This window comes from Corythoichthys intestinalis, chromosome 10 (genome assembly GCF_030265065.1).
Source record: "Corythoichthys intestinalis isolate RoL2023-P3 chromosome 10, ASM3026506v1, whole genome shotgun sequence".
NCBI lineage: Eukaryota > Metazoa > Chordata > Actinopteri > Syngnathiformes > Syngnathidae > Corythoichthys > Corythoichthys intestinalis.
In genome coordinates, this window is record NC_080404.1 from 55,209,490 (window position 1) to 55,235,085 (window position 25,596).

At 40.8% G+C, this 25,596-nt stretch overlaps 1 protein-coding gene across 3 annotated transcripts in view; it reads right to left on the bottom strand.

The window, feature by feature from the left end:
• Positions 1–25,557, bottom strand: part of LOC130923088 (BAH and coiled-coil domain-containing protein 1-like) — a 28,217-nt gene extending 2,660 nt beyond the window's left edge. Inside the window, exons 1-8 of one of the 3 annotated variants that reach the window (XM_057848518.1) lie at positions 22,687–25,557; positions 20,919–21,228; positions 13,007–13,612; positions 9,964–10,112; positions 8,407–8,552; positions 8,068–8,172; positions 4,287–4,391; positions 231–326 (exon numbers count right to left, since the gene is read on the bottom strand). In XM_057848518.1, the coding sequence (XP_057704501.1) occupies positions 231–326; positions 4,287–4,391; positions 8,068–8,172; positions 8,407–8,552; positions 9,964–10,112; positions 13,007–13,612; positions 20,919–21,228; positions 22,687–22,719 (1,550 nt within the window). In that variant the 5' untranslated portion in view covers positions 22,720–25,557. Of the gene's footprint in view, positions 1–230; positions 327–4,286; positions 4,392–8,067; positions 8,173–8,406; positions 8,553–9,963; positions 10,113–13,006; positions 13,616–20,918; positions 21,229–22,686 lie in introns of all 3 variants that reach the window. The other 2 variants (XM_057848519.1, XM_057848520.1) reach the window with 2 other exon arrangements.
• Between the last annotated feature and the right edge of the window lie 39 nt (positions 25,558–25,596).

Sequence of the window (25,596 nt, forward strand, 5' to 3'; positions counted from 1 at the left end):
TGAACTGTGACTTGTGTGTAGTGTTATAACCTGAAACAGACAGACATCAAAAGCAAATCTAACAATCACTAATGCTTGTAAAATGAATCAGGCATATTTTCTCTAATGCATTACCACCTGACAGCGCCCCCTGCTGACGGATTTTTGTCACTAGTACAGAGAACTTGACCCCTTGAAATCAGGTCAAATGAGTCCGATATCGCCAATCAGGCTGGTTGTGCAAGCTTCACCTGATTCTTTTGGCGGAATCTGGCGCTGGGCTGGACTGGCGCTTGCGAGGTCGTCCTGGCCTCCTGCGGACAGGGCTAACAGACATTTCCCCCTCCCTGTGGCGAAGGTAGAAAAGAAAAATTAAGCTCAGGGTCGGGTCTATGGGGCCCTGTTTGTAAAGTAGCTCATGCTGAAAATTACAACATTTCCTCATATTTAGCGCCACACAGTGTTCAAAATGTGGTATGAAAATTTAGAGTCACTTTTTTTTTTGCATATTTACATTATTTAGCAACTTCAATACTTATTTTTAAATAATAAGTATGGGACCTGAATGATTAAATCCAGAACTAAATATTTAATATAAATCTTCAAAGTAAATCTTAAATTTATATCCTAAATTAATATCCTAAATGTAAATCCTAAATCTATAAATACTAAGAGATATATATCTCAAATCTAAATGTTAAATATATATCTTAAATGTAAATGTTAAATTTATATCCTAAATGTAAATCTTAATATATATCTAAATATTAAATGTAAATGTTAAATCTGGAAATGGTTGAAACTAAATATTTAGCTTAATATGCAAATTCACATGACTGGAAACCGGAAATAACAAAATAAAAGCTGGAGCAGCTCAGACTGTTTGCTTATGTTGCTTGAAAATGAATAAAACCTACTTAACGGTAGCAGTCGGCTCTTGGACATGAATCATTGTGATGATAACAATATCTAGGTAAAATACACATTTAAGAGAAACTATTTAAAGAGTATTTTGTGTTTTTCGTGTCACTTTTGCTCACATGAGCCTAGTAAAGTTACTATGAATAGCCACAAGGGGTCTCTGTTGGACTGGACTAAGCAAATGGTAAGCAAACAGTCTGAGCTGCTCCAGCTTTTATTATGTTACTTCCGGTCTCCAGTCATGTAAATTTGCATATTAAGCTAAATATTTAGTTTCAACCGTTTCCAGATTTAACATTTAAATTTGGCATTTAGATATATATTTAAGATTTAAATTTAATATTTAAATTTAACATTTACATTTATGATATATATTCAACATTTAGATTTAAAATATTTAACGTTTGGATTTAAGATATCAACTTAACATTTACATTTAAGATATATGTTAAAAATTTGGATTTAAGATATAAATTTGGGATATAAATGAACATTTACATTTAAGATTTAAACTAAAAAATTCGTTCTGGATTTAAACATTAAGGTCCAATAATTATTATTTTAAAATAAATATTGAAGTCGCTAAATAATGTTGTAAATGTGCAAAAAAAAAAAAAAAGTGACTCTAAAATTTTTACACCACATTTAAACACTGTGTGACGCTAAATGTGAGAAAATGTTGTCGTAATTTTCAGCATGAACTGCTTTACAAATGGCGCCCCATATGGGTCAACTATAGAGGGAGCCTTTACTGCCCAGGCTGTGATGAGCTTGGAAATGCCCCCAAAACTGGTAAGACTGGCTGTAAATGCTCTGGTCTCAGTACCAATGAAATGTCCCAGAAACTTGTCTCCAACAATCCCCCTCACAAAAAAAACAAAACAAAAAAACCCCCAAGCAAAATAAAAAAGGAGCAAAAACACAGAGTAAAATGCAGAACAAACAAACAGCAAAAAAATACCCGACTGGAAATATTGCGGGGGGGATACAAAAACCGCAACAAAACAACCCCTCCCCCCACAACCCCCCCCCCCCCCCCACACACACACACACAAAAATCTGAAAATCTATGGAACGCATTTATTCCTTATTGGGCACTCATTTGCTGACATTGACAACGCTAGGCGTCCAATCCATTTTGACTGCAAGTTGCCACCCATAAAATTCATCACTATAAACACACTAGTTGTCGTGTCATGTCATGTCATGTTGTATTATGTCGTGTGATGTCGTATCGTGATGTGTGACGTCGTGTTGTGTCATGTATTCATGTGATGTCGTCATATCATGCCACGTCGTTATGTCATGTTGTCATGTGATGTCGTCATGTCATGTAATTATGTCTGGTGATGTCGTATCGTGATGTGTGACGTCCTGTCGTGACATCACGTCAACATGTGATGTCGTCATGTCATCATGAGATGTCATGTCATGCTCCCACGTCGTCATGTTCTCACGCCGTCACATCACGTCTCATGTGATGTCGTGTCGTGTCATGCTGTCATGCATTGTCGTCATATCATCATGTTATCAAGTTGTCCTGTGATGTCGTCATGTCAACATACCATGTCGTCATATCGCCGTGTCATGTCATCATGGCGTGTTGGGTGGTGTCATATCGTGATGTGTGACGTCGTGTCTTGTCGTAATGTCATGTCGTTATGTCATGTCGTTATGTGATGTTGTCAAGTCGTCATGTCGTTATGTCGTGTTGTCATGTCATGTCGCTGTATTAGGTCATCATGTCGTGTTGTGTCATGCCGTTATATCGTGATGTCATCTCACCGTGTCATATTATCATGTCGTGTTGTGTCGTGCGATGTCGTATCATGATGTGTGACAACGTGTCGTGTCATTTCGTCATGTGATCTCGTCATGTCATGTCGTCATGTCAACATACCATGTCGTCATGTCGCCGTGTCATGTCATCATGGCGTGTTGGGTGGTGTCATATCGTGATGTGCGACGTCGTGTCTTGTCGTAATGTCATGTCGTTATGTCATGTCGTTATGTGATGTTGTCAAGTCGTCATGTCGTTATGTCGTGTTGTCATGTCATGTGATGTGTGACGTCGTGTCTTGTCGTAATGTCATGTCGTTATGTCATGTCGTTATGTGATGTTGTCAAGTCGTCATGTCGTTATGTCGTGTTGTCATGTCATGTCGCTGTATTAGGTCATCATGTCGTGTTGTGTCATGCCGTTATATCGTGATGTCATCTCACCGTGTCATATTATCATGTCGTGTTGTGTCGTGCGATGTCGTATCATGATGTGTGACAACGTGTCGTGTCATTTCGTCATGTGATCTCGTCATGTCATGTCGTCATGTCAACATACCATGTCGTCATGTCGCCGTGTCATGTCATCATGGCGTGTTGGGTGGTGTCATATCGTGATGTGTGACGTCGTGTCTTGTCGTAATGTCATGTCGTTATGTCATGTCGTTATGTCATGTTGTCAAGTCGTCATGTCGTTATGTCGTGTTGTCATGTCATGTCGCTGTATTAGGTCATCATGTCGTGTTGTGTCATGCGATGTCGTATCGTGATGTTTGACGTCGTGTCATGTCAAGTCGTATTGTGTTGTGTGACGTCGTGTCATGTCGTCTTGTGATGACGTCATGTCATCATGTCATGTTCTCATGTCATCATGTTTTCACGTTGTCACATAACCTCTCGTGTCATGTTGTCATGCGCTGTTGTAATGTCATCATGTTGTCAAGTCGTCCTGTGATGTCGTCATGTCATCATATCATGCCGTTATATCGTGATGTCATGTCACCGTGTCATATTATCATGTCGTGTTGTGTCGTGCGATGTCGTATCATGATGTGTGACGTGTCGTGTCATGTCGTCATGTGATCTCGTCATGTCATGTCGTCATGTCATGTTGTCATGTGATGTCATGTCATCATGTCGTGTTGTGTCGTCATATCATCATATCATGTCGTTATGTCGTGTTGTCATGTCATGTCGCCGTGTCATGTCATCATGTTGTGTTGTGTTGTGCCATGTTGTATCGTGATGTGTTTGACGTCGTGTCAAGTCGTATTGTGATGTGTGACGTCGTGTCATGTTGTTTTGTGATGTCGTCATGTCATGTCGTTATGTCATGTTGTCATGTCATGTCGCCGTGTCATGTCATCATGTCGTGTTGTGTCCTGCGATGTCGTATCGTGATGTGTGGCGTTGTGTCGTGTCATGTCGTCATGTCATGTTTTCATGTCCTCACGTTGTCACATCTAGTGTGATGTCGTATTGTGTCATGTTGTCATGTAATGTTGTCATGCAGCCATGTCATATCATGTTGTCATGTCATTGTATTCTCACGTCATCATGTTGTCGCGCCACATGGTGTATTAACACCCCTCATCGCAGGACCTCACCTGAATCTTTTGGCGGAATTTGGACGTTGCGGGCCGTGGTTGGACTTACACTTGCGGGACAGTACCGACCTCCTGCAGGCAGAGCTATCAGACGTTTCCTCCTCTCTGTGGAGAAGGTAAAGAAGATTCAATTCATGGAGCGGGGCAAGTACAGAGGGAGCATTTATCAGCTGCGGGACGGCTCAGGCTTGTACACGTGCGCCATAGAGTCAGTTATTCTAGCCCAACAGACACGTCGTGGAGAATCGTTGACTGTCTGACATTTTGAAGTGGGAAAGTCACGACGCCTCCATCAGTATACACTAGTATGGAGTACAGATTCACAGACTCCCGATCTGAGTGTTAAGAGTTTCTGCTGCTCGTGCCAAAAAGTGTGACACGTGTTCTACGTGTTCCTACAATTTGTTGATGAATATGATTGTATCTATAAATTAGGGCTGTCAAAATGATCGCGTTAACGGGCGGTAATTAATTTTTTAAAATTAATCACGTTAAAATATTTGATGCAATTAACGCACATTCCCCGCTCAAACAGATTAAAATGACAGCACAGTGCAATGCCAACTTGTTACTTGTGTTTTTGGGAGTTTTGTCGCCTTCTTCTGGCGCTTGGGTGCGACTGATTTTATGGACTTAAGCATCCATGAGCATTGTGTAATTATTGACATCAACAATGGCGAGCTACTAGTTTATTTTTTGATTGAAAATTTTACAAATTTTAGTAAAACGACAACATTAAGAGGGGTTTTAATTAAAAATTTCTATAACTTCTACTAACATTTATCTTTTAAGAACTACAAGTCTTTCTATCCATGGATCGCTTTAACAGAATGTTAATGCCATCTTATTGATTTATTGTTATAATAAACAAATACAGTCCTTATGTACAGTATGTTGAATGTATATATCGGTCTTGTGTCTTATCTTTCCATTCCAACAATAATATACAGAAAAATATGGCATATTTTATAGATGGTTTGAATTGCGATTAATTACAATTAATTAATTTTTAAGCTGTAATTAACTCGATTAAAAATTTTAATCGTTTGACAGCCCTACGATAAATGTGTCTTTCCTCACGCGCTGCATTTAAAATACATTTAGACAAAATTTGGATCGAGTGTGAAAAATGGCTAACACTTTATTTGACATTGGGTTCATAATTATGACATGACACTGTCATGAGTATTAATGAATGCTTATGAAAGACGTCTTGAAGTATCATCCAGCAAATTATGTCACCAACTTAATTTATGTCCATTCTGCATCTTTAACATCCATTCAGAAGTGACATACAGTGGGGCAAATAAGTATTTAGTCAACCACTAATTGTGCAAGTTCTCCCACTTTAAAAGATTAGAGAGGCCTGTAATTGTCAGCATGGGTTAACCTCAACCATGAGAGACAGAATGTGGGAAAAAAAAAAAAACAGAAAATCACATTGTTTGATTTTATTTGTAAATCATGGTGGAAAATAAGTATTTGGTTAATACCAAAAGTTCATCTCAATACTTTGTTATGTGCCCTTTGTTGGCAATAACGGAGGCCAAACGTTTTCTCTAACTCTTCACTCTTCGCTTGGTGTAAAGAAATCAACTGTGGGAGTAATTATTAGAAAATGGAAGACATACAAGACCACTGATAATCTCCCTCAATCTGGTGTTCCATGCAAGATCTCACCCCATGGTGTCAAAATGATCACAAGAACGGGGAGCGACAATCCCAGAACCACACGGGGGGACCTAGTAAATGACCTACAGAGAGCTGGGACCACAGTAACAAAGGCTACTATCAGTAACACAATGCGCATCCAGGGACTCAAATCCTGCACTGCCAAACGTGTCCCCCTGCTGAAGCCAGTACACGTCCAGGCCCGTCTGCGGTTCGATATAGAGCATTTGAATGATCCGGAAGAGGACTGGGAGAATGTGTTATGGTCAGATGAAACCAAAATAGAACTTTTTGGTAGAAACACAGGTTCTCGTGTTTGGAGGAAAAAGAATACTGAATTGCACCATACCCACTGTGAAGCATGGGAGTAGAAACATCATGCTTTGGGGCAGTTTTTCTGCAAAGGGACCAGGATGACTGATCTGTGAAAAGGAAAGAATGAATGGGGCCATGTATCGAGAGATTTCGAGTAAAAATCTCCTTCCATCAGCAAGGGCATTGAAGATGAGACGTGACTGGGTCTTTCAGCATGACAATGATCCCAAACACACAGCCAGGGCAAAAAAGGAGTGGCTTCGTAAGAAGCATTTCAAGGTCCTGGAGTGGCCTAGCCAGTCTCAGGATCTCAACCCCATAGAAAATCTGTGGAGGGAGTTGAAAGTCCGTGTTGCCCAACGACAGCCCCAAAACATTACCGCTCTAGAGCATGGGTCCCCAAATGCGCCATTTGCTACCGGGCCGCACAGAAATAATAATTTAATAACGACCGCAATCTGGCAGAATTAACCCTGTGCCCCTGCTTAACAAACCAATATCCCTGTCTACTCTAGATATAATAATACGTGATAGATTAGAATGTTGTCATAGAAATCCATTGATTGGAAGATCTTCTTTGTGTATATAGTATATCTATGTGCGCTTGTCCTCGATAATAACGTATTGCTAGGCTGCGGGCGCAGCAGCAGCACATTTGTTCCCGGAAATAATTAGCCCCCACATGAGCGAAGATGACTGGAAAACAGATGTCTTTGGAGATATTTTTACGGCGAAAAGGGCACCTGACGAGCCTACAACCTCGAAGACCCACGAACTGCGAAGGAGTGGATTCGTGACCCGTTTGTGAATAAACCGAGTGATTCGAGCATGTTTGTGCAACAGTAAGATCAACTTGTAGAGATCGCAACTGACGGCGACCTTATTAAACGTACATTCGAGACAACAACTCTACCGAGGTTCTGGATTAAAGTCATTCTGGAATATCCTGACATCGCTACAAGAACATTGAAAACCTTGCTACAATTTCCAACATCGTATCTTTGTGAAGCGGGCTTCTTAATTAATGTTTAACAACAAGGCGAAGTCGTTAATGGTGAGAGTGGTGTGAAGTTGTTGTGTGCAGCTTACTTGGCAGGATGTATCTGAGGAAAACTTTTCAACAAGTCCTTCCATGATCAAACGTAAGTTAATATTCCTTTCTTTTGAGAAAGTTTGTAGTGTTTACTTTGGAATCGCTGCATTTGCACATTTTGCGGCTATGTTCAACGTTAAGCGCATGCGCAGAACTGCATCGTTGTAATTTTTGTTAGGTTGCAAAATTTGTCAAAACACCGGTCTGTGAAAAAAAGACCCAAATAACACCGGTTCATGGTGCAAAAAAGGTTGGGGACCCCTGCTCTAGAGGACATCTGCATGGAGGAATGGGCCAAAATACCAGCAACAGTGTGTGAAGAGTTACAGAAAACGTTTGGCCTCCATTATTGCCAACAAAGGGTAGATAACAAAGTATTGAGATGAACTTTTAGTATTGACCAAATACTTATTTTCCACCATGATTTACAAATAAAATCAAACAATGTGATTTTCTATTGTTTTTTCCACATTCTGTCTCTCATGGTTGAGGTTTACCCATGTTGACAATTACAGGCCTCTCTAATATTTTCAAGTGGGAGAACTTGCAGAATTAGTGGTTGACTAAATACTTATTTGCCCCAATGTATGTGACACTAATGCCATCTGTCATAAGTATTCATTAATGCTCATGACAGTGTCATGTCATAATTAAGGCGGTCAAGACGGGCTGACGTGCGAGCGCCTCGTCGCGGGACTTCACCTGAGTCTTTTGGCGGAATCTGGAGCTCGCTCACTGGGGCTGGATTTACACTTTCGGGGCCGTACTGGCCTGCTGCGGTAAGGGCTACCGGACCTTTCCCCATTTCTGCGGAGAAAGAAGACAACATCTATTGGCTGCGGGATGTCAAAATCCATTTGTTAGTAAATGTGTCATTAATTCATTACCATCAAATCCTGACTCGAGATATGGCGATACAACAATTATCAATACATGAGTCAGGAAATCATTCTACAAATGGGAAAAACAAGCTAATTTCATCCTTCTACTATGGACTGAGAGCTCAAAGTTTGTAGCGAGGGGATCACTGTATGTGCTTACGGATGGTGGTAGTGTTGTTGTTTCCTCTCAAGCTTAGCCAATTCTCTCAGTTTCTTTTTGTAGCGGCGCTGTAGTTTAGCCAGCTGGACGCGCAAGGACAACTCCTCCTCTCCCATAGTCTCCAAGAAGCACTTTACTTTACACACCTGAAACAAACACCGTGACACAAAGCCAAGGCATATTAGAATAGAGTTGAAAGCCTTTATTGTCATTGTACCAGGGCCGGCCCAGGCAATTTTGGGGCCCTAAGCAAAATAATGCAAAGGGGCCCATATTTTTGGCCCACCATTTCCTCACAGTGTACTGTGAAACCCATACATGCAATCCAACTCATACGTCCATATTTTGTATATTAATCAGATTTTATTGCACTTCATACTCAAACTTCTCACCCCAAATGATTGTCAGTACTTACAGTAGAAAGTGCCAAACCTTTTTCTAAAAGCAGAAAGAAAGAAGTTAAGGAAGAACTTTTGTTTTTTTAAGCTTGTAATCAAGTATCAAAACTCACAAAAGTCAAATAAAGCAAACTGTAGTAAACAAAATAGAATGTAAATTAAACAATTGCCAGATTGGGGGCCCCCTAGTGGTCAGGGGCCCTAAGCAGTTGCATAATCTGCGTACAGGCTGGGCCGGCCCTGATGGAAGGACTCCACGGAGGAAGCCACTGCTGTCTAAAAAAAACATTGCTGCTCATTTAATGTTCGCAAAAAGGCACTTTTTCCAGAGATGTTTCGGGATTTTTTTTTTAAGGGCAGATGAAACAAATTTGAACTGTTTGGGAGTAACACACAACGTATATGTGTAGGAAAAATGGAACATCTCACCAACATCAACACCTCATCCCCACCGTGAAGCACGGTGGAGGAAGCATCACGATTTGGGGCTGTTTTGCTGCCTCAGGGCCTGGACAACTTGCAATCATTAATGGAAAAATGAATTCAAAAGTTTAGCAGGAAAACATGAAGCCGTCTGTCAGACAGTTGAAGCTGAAAAGAGGATGATTGATGCAACAACACAATCATCCAAAACACAAAAGTAAATCAAATTCAGAATGGTTTCAGAAGAGCAAAATACACGTTCTGGAGTGGCCAAGTCAAATTCCAGACATGAACCCCATTGAGATGTTGTGGCAAGACCTAAAGACAGCCATTCACTCCAGACATCCCTGGAATCTGACTGAACTACAGCATTTTTGTTGAGAAGAATGGGCCAAGATGAGCCCTGATCGATGTGCCAGACTGATCTGCAGCTACAGGAAGCGTCTGGTTGAAGGGGTGGGGGATGTCACAAAATATTCAGTGTGATGGTTCACTGACTTATTTTCCCTCCTTATGTCATTGTGTGCATACTATCCTCATTAAAATATGAAAACCTATAAATGTTGGGGTGGTTTTAGTTAATGCAGACACTTTTTTTTCATCTGTGTGGTTTTGACAAAGATCCGATCACATTTGATTTTTATGCAGAAATGTGAGATATTCCAAAAGGTTCAGATATTTTTTCATACCACTGTAGCTTTGAACCCTGAAGTCAAAAGTGCACAGACACACTCACCGACACGTGATGAGGCGTCCAGCTGCACTTCCTGTGCAAATTTAGCCTTCTCTTCATCGTAAAAAGTTTGTTAGCACCAACGTCGCAATGCATCTCCAAGGCCTGGGCCGTCGCCAGTCTACCCAGGTCAAAGGTCACCGTGCGGTCACCTGCCAAAAAGATTAGGCAAATAGAGGAGAAGTTCTTTTTAGATAAAATCAAAAACATTTTCAAGATTTTTTTGGAAGTGACTAGCACAATTACTTTTTGGAAGAATTCATTTGTAACTGTAACTAATTATGTCGTTAAGGTAAGATTTAGTGCTGCAGCGATTAATCCATTAACTCAAGTAATTTGATTAGAAAAAAAGCTTCAAATCAAATTTTGTTGCTTTGAAGATTCGTTTAATTTGAGTGGCGTCGTTATGGTTAGTTTTGAAAGGGTTTTGCATTTAGTTTTATTGATTTGGGTGGATGCATTGCCCTCTAGTGGCAACAGTGAATATGACATAACCGAATCCAGCTGCTCCTGTTAAGACCAACACAAGGTTGTAAGTTTTTGTTAGAGCTAGAATGTTTGTTTATGCATTTAGTGCTGCAACAATTAATCGATTAACTCGAGTAATTCGATTAGAAACAAAACTTTGAATGAAATTTGATTTGTTTTGAAAGTGTTTGCATTTAGTTGTATTGATTTGAGTGGATAAACTGCCCTCTAGTGGCGAGAGTGAATGTGACTTTACTCATGTCACCTGGCTGCATCCAGCTGTTCCCTGTTAAGACCAACATAAGCTAAATTTTGTTTGAGCTAATGTTTTTTATGCATTTGTCATTCAATTTATTGGTATATTTGGCCATTTTTGTGGGAATATGTGTTGAACAATTTGTTAAGAGTATTGTTTAAAAAAAAGTTAGCATTTTATAGCATTTAAGCTAGCTGACTTTTACTATGTAAGTTAGCCTATTGTTCTTTTGTTGTACTTAGATCCTCATTTATTTATCTTTTTATACTGTTTGAGGCTCATCTCAGGTATTTTAGTTTTCAATGTTCCTTATCCGATTACTTCGATTATCGAACCAACTAGTTTATTGATGAATCGACTACTAAAATAATTGATTGCTGCAGCCCTATATGCATTCGTTATTTAGTTTTGAAGTTTATTTAGCAGTTTTTTTTGTGTGGGAATATGTGTTCGAACGATTTGTTAAAAACGTTGTTTTAAAAAATGGAATTTTATTGCATTTAACTCATTTGCTCCCAAAAACCTATAAATACGTTCTATTTTTAATTGTTTCAGTGTCCCAAAGACGTATTTATACCTTTTTTACATTTATTTTCACAAGAGGCATCTCTAAGTTCTGATGGAACTTCGCTCCAAAGCACAATGCTGAAAATCCATTTTAAAGCAATTCGGGCTGTCAAAATGGAAAATGAATGAATGAATGAAAATTATCGCATTAACAGGTGGTAATTAATTTTTTAAATTAATCACGTTAAAATATTTGACGCGTTTAATGCACATGCCCCGCTCAAACAGATTACAATGACAGCACAGTGTCATGTCCATTTGTTACTTGTGTTTTTTGGTGTTTTGTCGCCCTCTGCTGGCACTTGGGTGCGACTGATTTTATGGGTTTCAGCATCATGAGCATTGTGTAATTATTGACATCAACAATGGTGAGCTACTAGTTTATTTTTTGTTTGAAAATTGTACAAATTCTAATAAAACGAAAACATTAAGAGGGGTTTTAATATAAAATTTCTATACCTTGTACTAACATTTATCTTTTAAGAACTACAAGTCTTTCTATCCATGGATCGCTTTAACAGAATGTTAATAATGTTAATGCCGTCTTGTTGATTTATTGTTATAATAAACAAATACAGTCCTTATCTACCGCATGTTGAATATATATATCCATCTTGTCTTATCTTTCCATTCCAACAATAATTTACAGAAAAATATGGCATATTTTATAGATGGTTTGAATTTCGATTAATTGCCATTAATTACGATCAATTAACGATTAATTATGATTAATTAATTTTTAAGCTGTAATTAACTCGATTAAAAATTTTAATCGTTTGACAGCCCTAGGATATATACATTCAACATACATAAGTACTGTATTTGTTTATTATAACAACAAATGAACAAGATGGCATTATTAACATTCTGTTAAAGCGATCCATGGATAGAAAGACTTGTAGTTCTTAAAAGATAAATGTTAGTACAACTTATAGAAATTTTGTATTAAAAACCCTCTTAATGTTTTAAGTTTTAATAAAATTGGTAAAATTTTCAAACAAAAAATAAACTAGTAGCTCGCAATTGTTGATGTCAAAGATTACACAATGCTCATGGTGCTGAAACCCATAAAATCAGTCGCACCCAAGCGCCAGCAGAGAGTGACAAAACACCAAAAAACACAAGTGACAAATGGACATGACACTGTGCTGTCATTTTAATCTGTTTGAGCGGGGCATGTGCGTTAAATGCGTCAAATATTTTAATGTGATTAAAAAAATTAATTCCCACCCGATGACGGGATAATTTTTACATTTACATATTATATTATATATATTATATTATATTATTAGTAGTATTAGTATATTATTTTATTGTTATTTATTTCATTTTATTTACTTTTGTTCCGTGAGGAATACAACAAGGGTTATTTGATTGTGGCTTTCTGAAAAACAATACATTTTTACATTTAGGCACTCCTGCAATCATCACACTTTTTTTTTTGTTAAAAGCTGACCCCGGCCCCTCATCAGAGAAGGGAAAAGTTATGTGGCCCTCACAGGAAAAGGTTTGGGGACCCCTGATTTAGCCTATCAATTAATTAGATTGATATTCGGGAGAAATGTAGCCCTGACCCGCATTCACCCAATCAGTTTGGCCTTTTTAATTCCCTGTCCCCAGCAAAAAGTGTACATGCAGATTATGATGTTCTATCGTCCCTACCAATGTTGAGACCAAACCTACGCCCTTGGTTTCAGCCCTAGTAAGCTTAACAACACTGGTGGCCGATATGATAAACAACGACGGTCTCCTCACCTTCATCTTGCTTCTCTTTGCTTTCCACTCTTCTCCGGTGTATCTCCAGCTCAGCCAGTTCTCCAAGAATCTCTATACCTTGGTGAACCGCTAGACTAGAACACGTAGGTACAGGGGCTTGCAACGCATCTCCGGTGGCATACCGGGCGGCGGCAATAAGGAGTTCCACACCTGACGCGTAGGCGTCTTGCCGATTTGAGGATGGACAATTGTAGCTGGATACTTGCAGTTCAGCTCTAGTCTCTTGTTCTTCATGTTGAGTCGTCTCCTCTTTTCTCTCAATTGAAGTGCAGTTTGTTGGTTCACGCTTCATTTTTTCATCCTTGTGGTCGTCTTTGGAAATCGGACCCGGGATTTGGATATCGCCGGTCAGATCCGGGAGAGAAGATTGGAAAGGGCAGTTTTCGTGATCCGGATCCTCTAGACTTTCCTTGTCTTCTGGAGGTTCGCTGTGGGTTTCCAACACTCCACGGTCTCCCGCTTCCCTCTCGGTCTCATTTTTAGCGAGAGGTGGGATGCGGGGCGGAGGCCGGCGAGACTTCGAGTTGGGCTCCGGAGAAGGCCCGGCCTCGGAAGGCACCGGGAAGGTGTAAACAGGTGACAAATCTGCTGGAAAGAAGACAACTTGAGTTCCTGGTCTTCAAATCACTAAATGGCATTGGATGCAAATACAGTTGTGGTCAAAAGTTTACATACACTTGTGGAGAACATAATGTCATGGCTCTCTTGAGTTTCCAGTTATTTCTACAACTGTGATTTTTCTCCGATAGAGTGATTGGAACAGATACTTCTTTGTCACAAAAAAACATTCATGAAGTTTGGTTCTTTTATGACTTTATTATGGGTTAACAGAAAAAGTGATCAAATCTGCTGGGTCAAAAATATACATACATGGATCTGAAAAAGCGAATCATTGACTTGAACAAGTCAGGAAAGTCACTTTGAGCCATTTCAAAGCAGCTGCAGGTCCCAAGAGCAACAGTGCAAACAATTGTTTGTAAGTATAAAGTGCACGGCACTGTTTTGTCACTGCCACGATCAGGAAGAAAACGCAAGCTATCGCCTGCTGCTGAGAGAAAATTGGTCAGGAGGGTGACGATTCAACTGAGAATCACCAAAAAGCAGATCTGCCAAGAATTAGAAGCTGCTGGAACACAGGTGTCAAGTGTCCACAGTCAAGCGTGTTTTGCATCTCCATGGACTGAGAGGCTGCCGTGCAAGAAGGAAGCCCTTGCTCCAAAAGCGGCACCTTAAGGCTCGACTGAAGTTTGCTGCTGATCACATGGACAAAGATAAGATCTTCTGGAGGAAAGCTCTGTGGTAAAAATCGAGCTGTTTGGCCACAATGCCCAGTAATATATTTGGAGGAGAAAAGGTGAGGCCTTTAACCCCAAGTACACCATGCCTACTGTCAAGCACGGTGGTGGTAGTATTATGCTGTGGGGCTGTTTTGCTGCCAATGGAACTGGTGCTTTACAGAGAGTAAATGGGATAATGAAGGAGGATTACCTTCAAATTCTTCAAGATAACCTAACGTCATCAGCCCGAAGATTGGGTCTTGGGCGCAGTTGGGTGTTCCAACAGGACAATGACCCCAAACACAAATCAAAAGTGGTAATGGAATGGCTAACTCAGGCTAGAATTAAGGTTTTCGAATGGCCTGACTTAAACCCAATTGAGAACTTGTGGACAATGCTGAAGAAACAAGTCCATGTCAGAAAGCCATCAAATTTAACTGAACTGCACCAATTCTGTCAAGAGGAGTGGTCAAAGATTCAACCAGAAGCTTGTGGATGGCTACCAAAAGCGCCTAATTGAAGTGAACATGTTACCAAATATTAGCGCTGCTGTATGTATATTTTTGACCCAGCAGATTTGATGACTTTTTTCTGTTAACCCATTATAAAGTCATAAAAGAACCAAACTTCATGAATGTTTTTTGTGACAAAGAAGTATCTGTTCCAATCACTCTATCAGAGAAAAATCAGAGTTGTAGAAATAACTGGAAACTCAAGAGAGCCATGACATTATGTTCTTCATAAGTGTATGTAAACTTTTGACACCAACTGTACATGCTTGATTTGTTTGACCCCAACAAAGGTCATATGGAATTGGCCTGTTCTATTGTGTATTCCAAGGGAAAGCAAGCAGGGTGAGGTACAGTGGTATGAAAAAGTATCTGAACCTTTTGGAATTTCTCACATTTCTGCATAAAATCCCCATCAAATGTGATCTGATCTTTGCCAAAATCACACAGATGTAAAAACAGTGTCTGCTTTAACCAAAACCACCCAAATACTGATAGGTTTTCATATTTTAATGAGGATAGCATGAAAACAATGACAGAAGGAGGAAAAATAAGAAAGTGAACCTTCTGCTTAAGGAGACTCAAAGACCAATTGAAACCAATTTTTACCAAACAATTTCTCGTCAGGTGCGTGCCCAATCACTGATGTTTGGTTTAAAGCTGTCCTGCCCACTATAAAACACACACCTGGTAATAATAAATAAGAAACATTGTCCGAAAGAGCCGTCTGAAGACCTGCGATCAAGGATTGTTGATTTGTATAAAGCTGGAAAAGGATACAAAACCATCTCTAAAAGTTTGGATGTTCATCATTCGACAGTCAGAGAAGTTGTCTACAAATGGAGAGAGTTTGGCACTGTTGTTTCTCTCCGAACAAGTGACCGTTGAAGGATTCTGAGGGATCTGAATTTTTCTACCAAAAAGTTCTATTTTGTTTTCATCTGATCATAACACATTCTCCCAGTCCTCTTCTGGATCATCCAAAAGCTCTCTAGCGAACCGCAGACGGGCCTGGACGTGTACTGGCTTCAGCAGGGGGACACGTCTGGCAGTGCAGGGTTGGAATCCCTGTCGACGCATTGTTTTACTGATAGTAGACTTTGTTACTGTGGTCCCAGCTCTCTGTAGGTCATTCACTAGGTCCCTACGTGTGGTTCTGGGGTTTTTGCTCACCATTCTTGTTGTCATTTTGACGCCACTTGGTGAGCTCTTGCATGGAGCCCCAGATCGAGGAAGATTATCAGTGGTCTTGTATGTCTTCCATTTTCAAATTATTGCTCCCTAAGTTCATGTCTTTACACCAAGCGTTTTACCTATTGCAGATTCAGTCTTCTCAGCCAGGTGCAGGTCTACAATTTTGTCTCTGGTGTCCTTCGACAGCTCTTTGGTCTTGGCCACAGTGGAGTTGTGTGTGTTGCCTGAATCACAGCAGCCAAAGCAGCAGACCCACGTTGTTGCAGCTCGAGCAACCCGGGCCAGCAAGACTTCGACAACAACCCGGCCAAAAGGCCAAACTCAGCGCGTTCACCTTAGTCTTAACCCCTTGTACTGACTGCATTTTGAAAACTGGAAAAAGGCTTCAAAGCAATTTATCCTGGTTGACAGCGATCATACTTCACAGAGGGACCCAGGCGAGGATTCACCATATCACAAGCAAACAAAAGGTTCCCAAGAAAAATGACAACGATTAGTTTTACATAGTCTTTTTGAAGGCTCTCGCGGGGCGTGTTGTGGGCAGTAGAAGGGTGTGTTTGGGCATTGTTTAGGCTTATTGTCTGTTTGTGGATTGGACAGGAGGATTCGGGAGTTAATGTTGTCAGGGCAACGAGTGTTGTGGATTTTGACACCTCAGCGTCAAAGGGGGAGTCTTATCAGTCATGTTGTCAGTTGGATATCGGGCGTTCTCCGGTGTTCCTAGTGTTGGGATAGGGCGTCCTGCCATTTGTTCTGGACTGTCCGGAAGAACTGATTGCAAGTGTTGGTGGTGCAGACGTGGGCTTGTCAGCGTCAATCTTGCGCAGTCAGTTGCATTACGCACATGGTGGGCTTCCGTGATAAGAAGCTGTAAGGCAACATAAGAGTGTTTGTTGCCAAAAAGCCTAATCTTGGTCTCACACAAAAATACACGACCGTGTCCTTTGGTCATATGAGACCAAGATTGAGCCTTTTGGCAACACTCTAAGTGGGTCTGGCGTGCCACGAAAGATGCGCATGCTGAAAAGCACCTCATACCCACTGTGAAGTATGGGGGTGGGTCAGTGATGCTGTGGGGCTGTTTCGCTTCCAAAGGCCCTGGGAACCTTGTGAGGGTGCATGGCATCATGAATGCTTTGAAATACCAGGACATTTTAAATCAAAATGACCCTAAAAATATGGCCAAATCTACACAGAAATGGTTCACCAGACACAAAATCAAGCTCCTCCCATGGCCATCTCAGTCCCCAGACCTTGTTTTGTTGGCAAAAGGGGGTTGTACAAAGTATTAACACCAGGGGTGCTAATAATTGTGACACACATTATTTGATGTCAAATATTTTTTTCTTTATGTGGGATTTTTTTCCCCCACTGAATGAATGCACTTGTATTGAAGGTTGGATTTTTCGCTTTTTTTCTATTAAGGTCCCATATTATTTGAATTTTTAAAAAAATTATTAGAAGCTAAAAACCACATCTTTTTCAGGGGTGCCAATAATTATGGAGGGCACTGTATTAAGTGTGTTAGAGTAATACAAACAGTTGACCTGTAAATACGAGAAAAGATACTATTCCCTGGTTGATTATATTGTGTTAGAATAATGCAAATAGTTAGATGGATCCTACAAGAAAAGGTACAACTTTCTTCACCGTCCACAAAAGATGCCAAGAGTTCTGCGCAGAATACTCAGAAGGGTAAAAAAGAACATGAGAGTGTCTGCTAAAGACTTACAGAAATCACTAGCACAGTCCAATATCTGCACACATCAACTATATGTAAAACTATGACCAAGAATGGTGTTCATGGGAGGACTCCACGGAGGAAGCCACTGCCGTTTTAAAAAAAAAACATCGTTGCTTGTTTCATGTTCGCAAAAAGGCACTTGGACACTCCACAGAAGTTTGGTCAAAATATTATGTGGACTGATGAAACCAAAGTCGAATTGTTTGGGTGTAACACACAACGTCATGTGTGGAGGAAAAATGGAACAGCTCACCAACTTCAACACCTCACCCCCACCGTAAAGCATGGTGGAGGAGCGTCATGATTTGGGGCTGTTTCACTGCCTCAGGGCCTGGACAACTTGCATCATTAATGAATTCAAAAGCTGCAAGAAAACCTGAGGCCGTCTGTCAAGACAGTTGAAGATGAAAAGAGGATGGATGCTGCAACAAGACACTGATCCAAAACACAGAAGTAAATCAACCGCAGAAGAACAAAATAAACATTCTGGAGTGGTCAAGTCAAAGTCCAGACTTGAACCCCCTTTAGATGCTGTGGCCTAAAGACAGCAATTCATGCCAGACCTCCCAGGAATCTGACTGAACTACAGAGACTGTGGTTCCAGCTCTCTTCAGGTCATTGACCAGGTCCTGCCGTGTAGTTCTGGGCTGATCCCTCAGTGATGCCCCACGAGGTGAGATCTTGCATGGAGCCCCAGAACGAGGCAGATTGACCGTCAACTTGAACTTCTTCCATTTTCTCATAAACAGTTGTTACCTTCTCACCAAGCTGCTTGCTTATTTTCCTGTAGCCCATCCCAGCCTTGTGCAGGTCTATTATTTTATCCCTGATGTCCTTACACAGCTCTTTGGTCTTGGCCATTGTGGAGAGGTTGGAGTTTGTTTGTTTGAGCATGTGAACAGGTGTCTTTTTTACAGGTAACAAGTTCAAACAGGTGCAGTTACTTCCAGTAATGAGTGGAGAACAGGAGGGGTCCTTAAAAAATAACTGAGAGCCAAAATATTTACTAGTTGGTAATGTATCAAATACAGTGCCTTGCAAAAGTATTCGGCCCCCTTGAACCTTGCAACCTTTTTGCCACATTTCAGGCTTCAAATATAAAGATAAAATAATAATAATAATAATAAAATTTTAATTTTTTGTCAAGAATCAACAAGTGGGACACAATCGTGAAGTGGAACAAAATTTATTGGATAATTGAAACTTTTTTAACAAATAAAAAACTGAAAAGTGGGGCGTGCAATATTATTCGGCCCCCTTGCGTTAATACTTTGTAGCGCCACCTTTTGCTCCAATTACAGCTGCAAGTCGCTTGGGGTATGTTTCTATCAGTTTTGCACATCGAGAGACTGACATTCTTGCCCATTCTTCCTTGCAAACCAGCTCGAGCTCAGTGAGGTTGGATGGAGAGTGTCTTCAGCTCTTTCCACAGATTCTCAATTGGATTCAGGTCTGGACTTTGACTTGGCCATTCTAACACCTGGATACGTTTATTTTTGAACCATTCCATTGTAGATTTGGCTTTATGTTTTGGATCATTGTCCTGTTGGAAGATAAATCTCCGTCCCAGTCTCAGGTCTTGTGCAGATACCAACAGGTTTTCTTCCAGAATGTTCCTGTATTTGGCTGCATCCATCTTCACGTCAATTTTAACCATCTTCCCTGTCCCTGCTGAAGAAAAGCAGGACCAAACCATGATGCTGCCACCACCATGTTTGACAGTGGGGATGGTGTGTTCAGGGTGATGAGCTGTGTTGCTTTTACGCCAAACATATCGTTTTGCATTGTGGCCAAAAAGTTCCATTTTGGTTTCATCTGACCAGAGCACCTTCTTCCACATGTTTGGTGTGTCTCCCAGGTGGCTTGTGGCAAACTTTAAACGAGACTTTTTATGGATATCTTTGAGAAATGGCTTTCTTCTTGCCACTCTTCCATAAAGGCCAGATTTGTGCAGTGTACGACTGATTGTTGTCCTATGGACAGACTCTCCCACCTCAGCTGTAGATCTCTGCAGTTCATCCAGAGTGATCATGGGCCTCTTGGCTGCATCTCTGATCAGTTTTCTCCTTGCTTGAGAAGAAAGTTTGGAAGGACGGCCGGGTCTTGGTAGATTTGCAGTGGTCTGATGCTCCTTCCATTTCAATATGATGGCTTGCACAGTGCTTCTTGAGATGTTTAAAGCTTGGGAAATCTTTTTGTATCCAAATCCGGCTTTAAACTTCTCCACAACAGTATCTCGGACCTGCCTGGTGTGTTCCTTGGTTTTCATTGTGCTCTCTGCACTTTAAACAGAACCCTGAGACTATCACAGAGCAGGTGCATTTATACGGAGACTTGATTACACACCGGTGGATTCTATTTATCATCATCGGTCATTTAGGACAACATTGGATCATTCAGAGATCCTCACTAAACTTCTGGAGTGAGTTTGCTGCACTGAAAGTAAAGAGGCCGAATAATATTGCACGCCCCACTTTTCAGTTTTTTATTTGTTAAAAAAGTTGAAATTATCCAATAAATGTTGTTCCACTTCACGATTGTGTCCCACTTGTTGTTGATTCTTGACAAAAAAAATAAATTTCATATCTTTATGTTTGAAGCCTGAAATGTGGCGAAAGGTTGCAAGATTCAAGGGGGCCGAATACTTTTGCAAGGCACTGTACTTATTTCATGCAGTTAAATACAAATGTATTATTTAAAAATTATACAATGTGATTTTCTGGATTTTTGTATCAGATTCCGTCCCTCACAGTTGAAGATAAGTTATGATACAAATTACAGACCTCTACATGGCTTGCAAGTGGGAAAACCAGCTAAATCGGCAGTGTATCAAATACTTGTTCTCCCCACACTATTAGCCTGTTTACAATCAGGGCTAAAAAGGCTACCGTTTACCAGAGTATATTTATAACATCCTGACTTTTTGAGGTAGACCAAAACCAAAAGTGTAACGTGTGGCGTGCCAGTGCCGTGTCGCAGCGTCACCATGTAAACGGCCCTTTATTTTTATTAAGAAGTCACCAAGGTTGCTAGCTGGCGAGTGCTACCTGACTTTAACTGTTACTTCAGTTTTGTTTTCTCTCTTGTACCAAACCTGCACCAAACCGTGACCCCCGTACCAAGGTAAGTACTGAACCGTGACTTGTTTGGACAATGAAACCCCTTACATTCACCATTACCATTGGGCTCGAGGGCTTGAGGGTAGTCGTGAGGTGGCCGCCCCTCTCCCAGATCAGTGGTTCTTTCCAAGCCTTTAGGTAGAAGCCACGGCGCAAGGCCGAGTGCCGAAGACCGAGGGGCGGCCGCGGCCGGGCCGTTCAGAGGATCGGGCGGGTGGTTTCGTCCGGCGGGGGAACGACCACGGCCGGGACACAGTGTGCGTGAGAAGGGCTCGGTCACACAAAAGGACGAGGCGGAAGAAGACCAAAGCCTTCTCCGTGCTGATGGAGAGTCTTGGATGAGAGCGTCGTGATTTCTCTGCAAATGAGCACACGAAAAATGGAAATTGGAATCAATCTTATGTCCACCAATAAGAGTGCAAATGCATTTTAGCAGACTGTTAAAGCAACTCTAGGTATGAATGAATGAATGAATGAAATTTTATTGTCATCATCATCGGTATCATTGACAATCATTGACAATTTCAAAATGTGATATGATTTGCCCGAAGGAACCGAAGAAGAAGACAAAGGCGGACGGGAGGAAGCATATGCTTAACAGTTTCCCGTCCCCCATACAACTAAAGACAGACATTCAGACATGGCACATACATCAGATGGCCAGAAAAAATGTACAATAACACACTCAACAATCTGGGTTTAGTAACTCAGCGTCCAGTCAAGCAGCTCGATTAATTTCAGGGCGTACAAGGTTATGGCTTTGTCATGTCCCTGACATTTTTGCATCTGTTTGCTGTGGGAAAATTTTTTTGTGGCTATGTGTGTGGCAAAAGTGATTATGTGTTATCACAGCTGGTGTGAGTAGCGACTCAAAATAAAATAAATGCTAAAATAAAAATGGAAATAAAATCGACATACATAAACATGGAAACAAATAAATATAAACTAATAAATAAATAATAAATAAATGATAATAAATGAATAAGAATAGAAATAAATATAAATTGAAATCAATGAATTCAGATAAATAAAATGAGAAAAAAAGAATTGAAATAAATGTAAATTGAAATATTTTATATTGGAATACATAAATGATGAAATAAATAAAAATTCAAATAAACATAAATAGAAATAAATATAAATTCAAATAAATATTATTTGAAATAAAAAGTGAAAAAAATAATTAAAATAAAATATAAATTGAAATAAATACATGTACATTGAAATAAATGTTGAAGTAAATACAGTGGGGAGAACAAGTATTTGATACACTGCCAATGGGTTTTCCCATTGGCAGTGTATCAAATACTTGTTCTCCCCACTGTATGTGTTGAAAAAATATTGAAATAGAAGTTTTTTAATGACTTAATTATTTGTGTTTGTATTTATTTAATTTTTGCACTCCTGGTCCTCCATAGCCAAGCCCGAGCACAAATGTGCTTTATCCATGTCAGACGTCTGAGTCTGCTCTTCAGTCGTACAAGGCGACAGTCCAGCCAGACCCAATGCTACCACCAGAGGGCAGTGTATCCTCCATCATTAAACAAAATACAATACTTTTGGACTTTTTGGATAGGTACTTAAAGGATTAATTCCGACTAACGCGGAAACTGTTTACGTCGCTAGCGAAGGAACGGAACTCTTTCGTAACCCGGGGACTACCTGTATGTACGTTGGCATAAAAATTCCTAGTTTCAATCTGGATGGGCTATCAGATTTCGCCTGCCAGTGTGAACAAGGCCAAATACGCTGTACACATAACCAAATGACATCCGGTTTTCAACAAGATCTTCGCAAAGCCGTCTTTTTCCCGTACCTGGCCAAAGGAATGGTGTTGTATATGCTCCATTGCTCTTTTCTGTTGTAGCGCAAAAAGCTCCCGTTACCGTAGGAATGGGGCTCGAGACTATAATGCCGTAGGTGAAGGGGCGGCCTGTGGACCGCTGTGGACTGACTGTTCCGAAATGTCAAAAGGAAACAAAGCAGTGAGTGACTTTAAAGCCCGGTAGGAATCTATATGTGCAGGGAGCGATATCAAAGGTATAAAAACAAGTGTGTCACAAAGGGTTTTTTTTTTTGTGAAAGATCGGCTGAGGCCGTCTCGCGGTTCTCAATTTTCAATTGCATTTCAAGCTAGACGATGCAAAATCTGGAGAAATTGCCATGGTAGCTTAACTGTGGTGGGTGAACTCCTGCATGTTTATTTTGGTAGGTTTTTGAGTCACTTCCTGTTTATTTTGGGGCATTTAGGCTAACTTCCTGTTGATATTGGGTCCCTTCCTGTTGCTTTCGGAGCGTTTTGGTGTAACTTCCTGTTGATATTGGGTCACTCCCTGTTGATTTTGGGGCATTTCGGGCTCACTACCTGTTGATTGTTGGGCATTTCGTAAGAATGTTCCAGTATGTGTGTTGAAGGGAAAAGGTACCGTTCTCGCACACACCATATAATTGTTTGCATTAGTATAACACATTCATTTAACTATAGTTTAGGCCAGATATGTCCAAAGTCCGGCCCGGGGGCCAAATGCGGCCCGTGGTCAAATTTCATCCGGCCCCCAGCCTCTGTCATAAAATCAATAACGTCTGGCCCGAACACAGACTTAATGAATTGGTCAGCAGTTCTGCAAACAGCATATGAAGTAGCTTACACACAAAATGCTGCCCCACATTTACCCACTAAAAGGCAGCAGCACTTTAACCCTTTATTGCCAAATGTATCACATTTGATACAACTAAAATGTGATGATTTTGAGACTAATTTAGAATTTTGACATTTCTTTTTGAAAAAAAAGTGATGGATGCAAGTCAACACATGCATCTACAAGCTCCATGAGGGAAAAAAAACACACGATTTAGCATGGGTTATAGATATAGAGCACTTATTACACATATTCATTTTGACTTTTCTTTTTACAAATTTGAAAAAAATGTTTCATTAGGATCTTATTTTTCGAAATTTAGGGATTCTCTGATAATTGCTTCATGTTGGAGTTATTTAAGGGCTAAGCAACATTACTCCGTGTGACCCATTACTTCCATGACTGTGACGGCCGACGCTTCAAGGATAGGTGGAAATTAGACTATTTCTTCACTAAAATACGCATAAACTGAGTCTGCCTCATTTGCAAAGAGATGTCGCTGTTTTTAAAGATTTCAATGTGAGGCGATATTACCAAACAGGGCACGCTAACATGTACGGCAAGATTACAGGGAAGATACGCTGCAAGAAATTGAAGCAACTTGAAGCTAGTTTAATGTCACAGCAGCAGTATTTCGTAAGAGCCCGAGAGTCGAAAGAGAAAAAAATAATTAAGCAAATGTGACACACTGAATGGCTTGCTAAAATTTGCTTAAATATATTGTTTTACTTAAAGGACGTCAGCCAAGGTCGGCCCCGCACATTTTCACCAAACCAAATCTGGCCCCCTTTGCAAAAAGTTTGGACACCCCTGGTTTAGGCAGACTCCACTCAGTGGCGTTGAACACAGTAAAGTGACTCACCTTATCGGCGCTCATGAGGGGGAAAAGGAAAAATGGTACCGTTTCTCGTAGGCACCGTCTAACTGTTTGCATTACTCGAACACACGTAATATAATCCGTCAGGGAATAGTATCATTTCTCATATTCACTGTAGGACTGCACTAGTCTAACACACCTAATGTAAAATAAATAGCACACCATAGTTTGAAGAAACCGAATAGATACACAACGCCATCTTATCACAGAAGCCCAAAACGTGTGCGCCATGAGCAAGATTGACGCACCAAACTCTGGCAATCGGTTCTCCCGACAAACGAACAAGGACAAAGACCAGCGCGCTTTGTCCTAAAACAAACAGTGCCAGCCCGGATAACAAAGTTGATAGCAGGCGCTTGTGATGTCAAGACCAGCGTCGGTCGCTGTGGCAACCACATCCCATCCACGCACGAACCTAAACAGCCCGAAACCGGCCAAAGAGGGATGATCCCAAAGCAACGCCTGGACACACCTTCGGCCGGCCCACGGACTTAAAAAACACTGGACATTGAGATAAGACAAGATTTTGCTGCTCAGAAACATGTAGCCTTGTGTTGGATCCAGAATTGTCCCTCCGTCGTCTGTTTTTGCCTTGTTTTTGACCATTGTCGACGAATAAATTGTCGACCTGCTTTCGGCGAGTCTTTTTCAAACTTTTGGAACATGGAGTCAGTACAAAGGGTTAATATCAGAGGTGAACGTGCAAAGTTCCGCCTTCCCGGTTGGCGCGCGCGGAGGCAGCATCGGCAGCGCGGCACTTCGTTCAGCTGTCGCTGTTTCCGTGCGGCTTGTCTGGGGAGGCAAATTTCAAGTGTAAAAAGAGAATAAAAGAACAAAGTCTTTAATTGTTCTACATACAACACAATCATATACACACAACGGCAGCCATAAAATTAAGACTTTCCTGTAATTGTTGACGAGGCTCCTGAAATAACCTGGTGGTCCACCCGCGAGCATAGCGACCGCATACCCAAGATTCTTCAGTGCAAAAAGAAAGCTGACACAGAGATTTGGACCTGCACAGCCGTCAATGGCATCGCCTTACTTGGGCGCCAGTTGAATGTTAATGCGCTCTAGTGTAAAGTGTATGGTCAAAAATCACAGCCACACATCTTTTTCTGCCATTTAAAATGAATGGAAAATTTGGACGCGCATGGCCGTCAATGGCATAGCCTTACTTGGGTGTCCGTTGAATGTCAGTGCGCTTTAA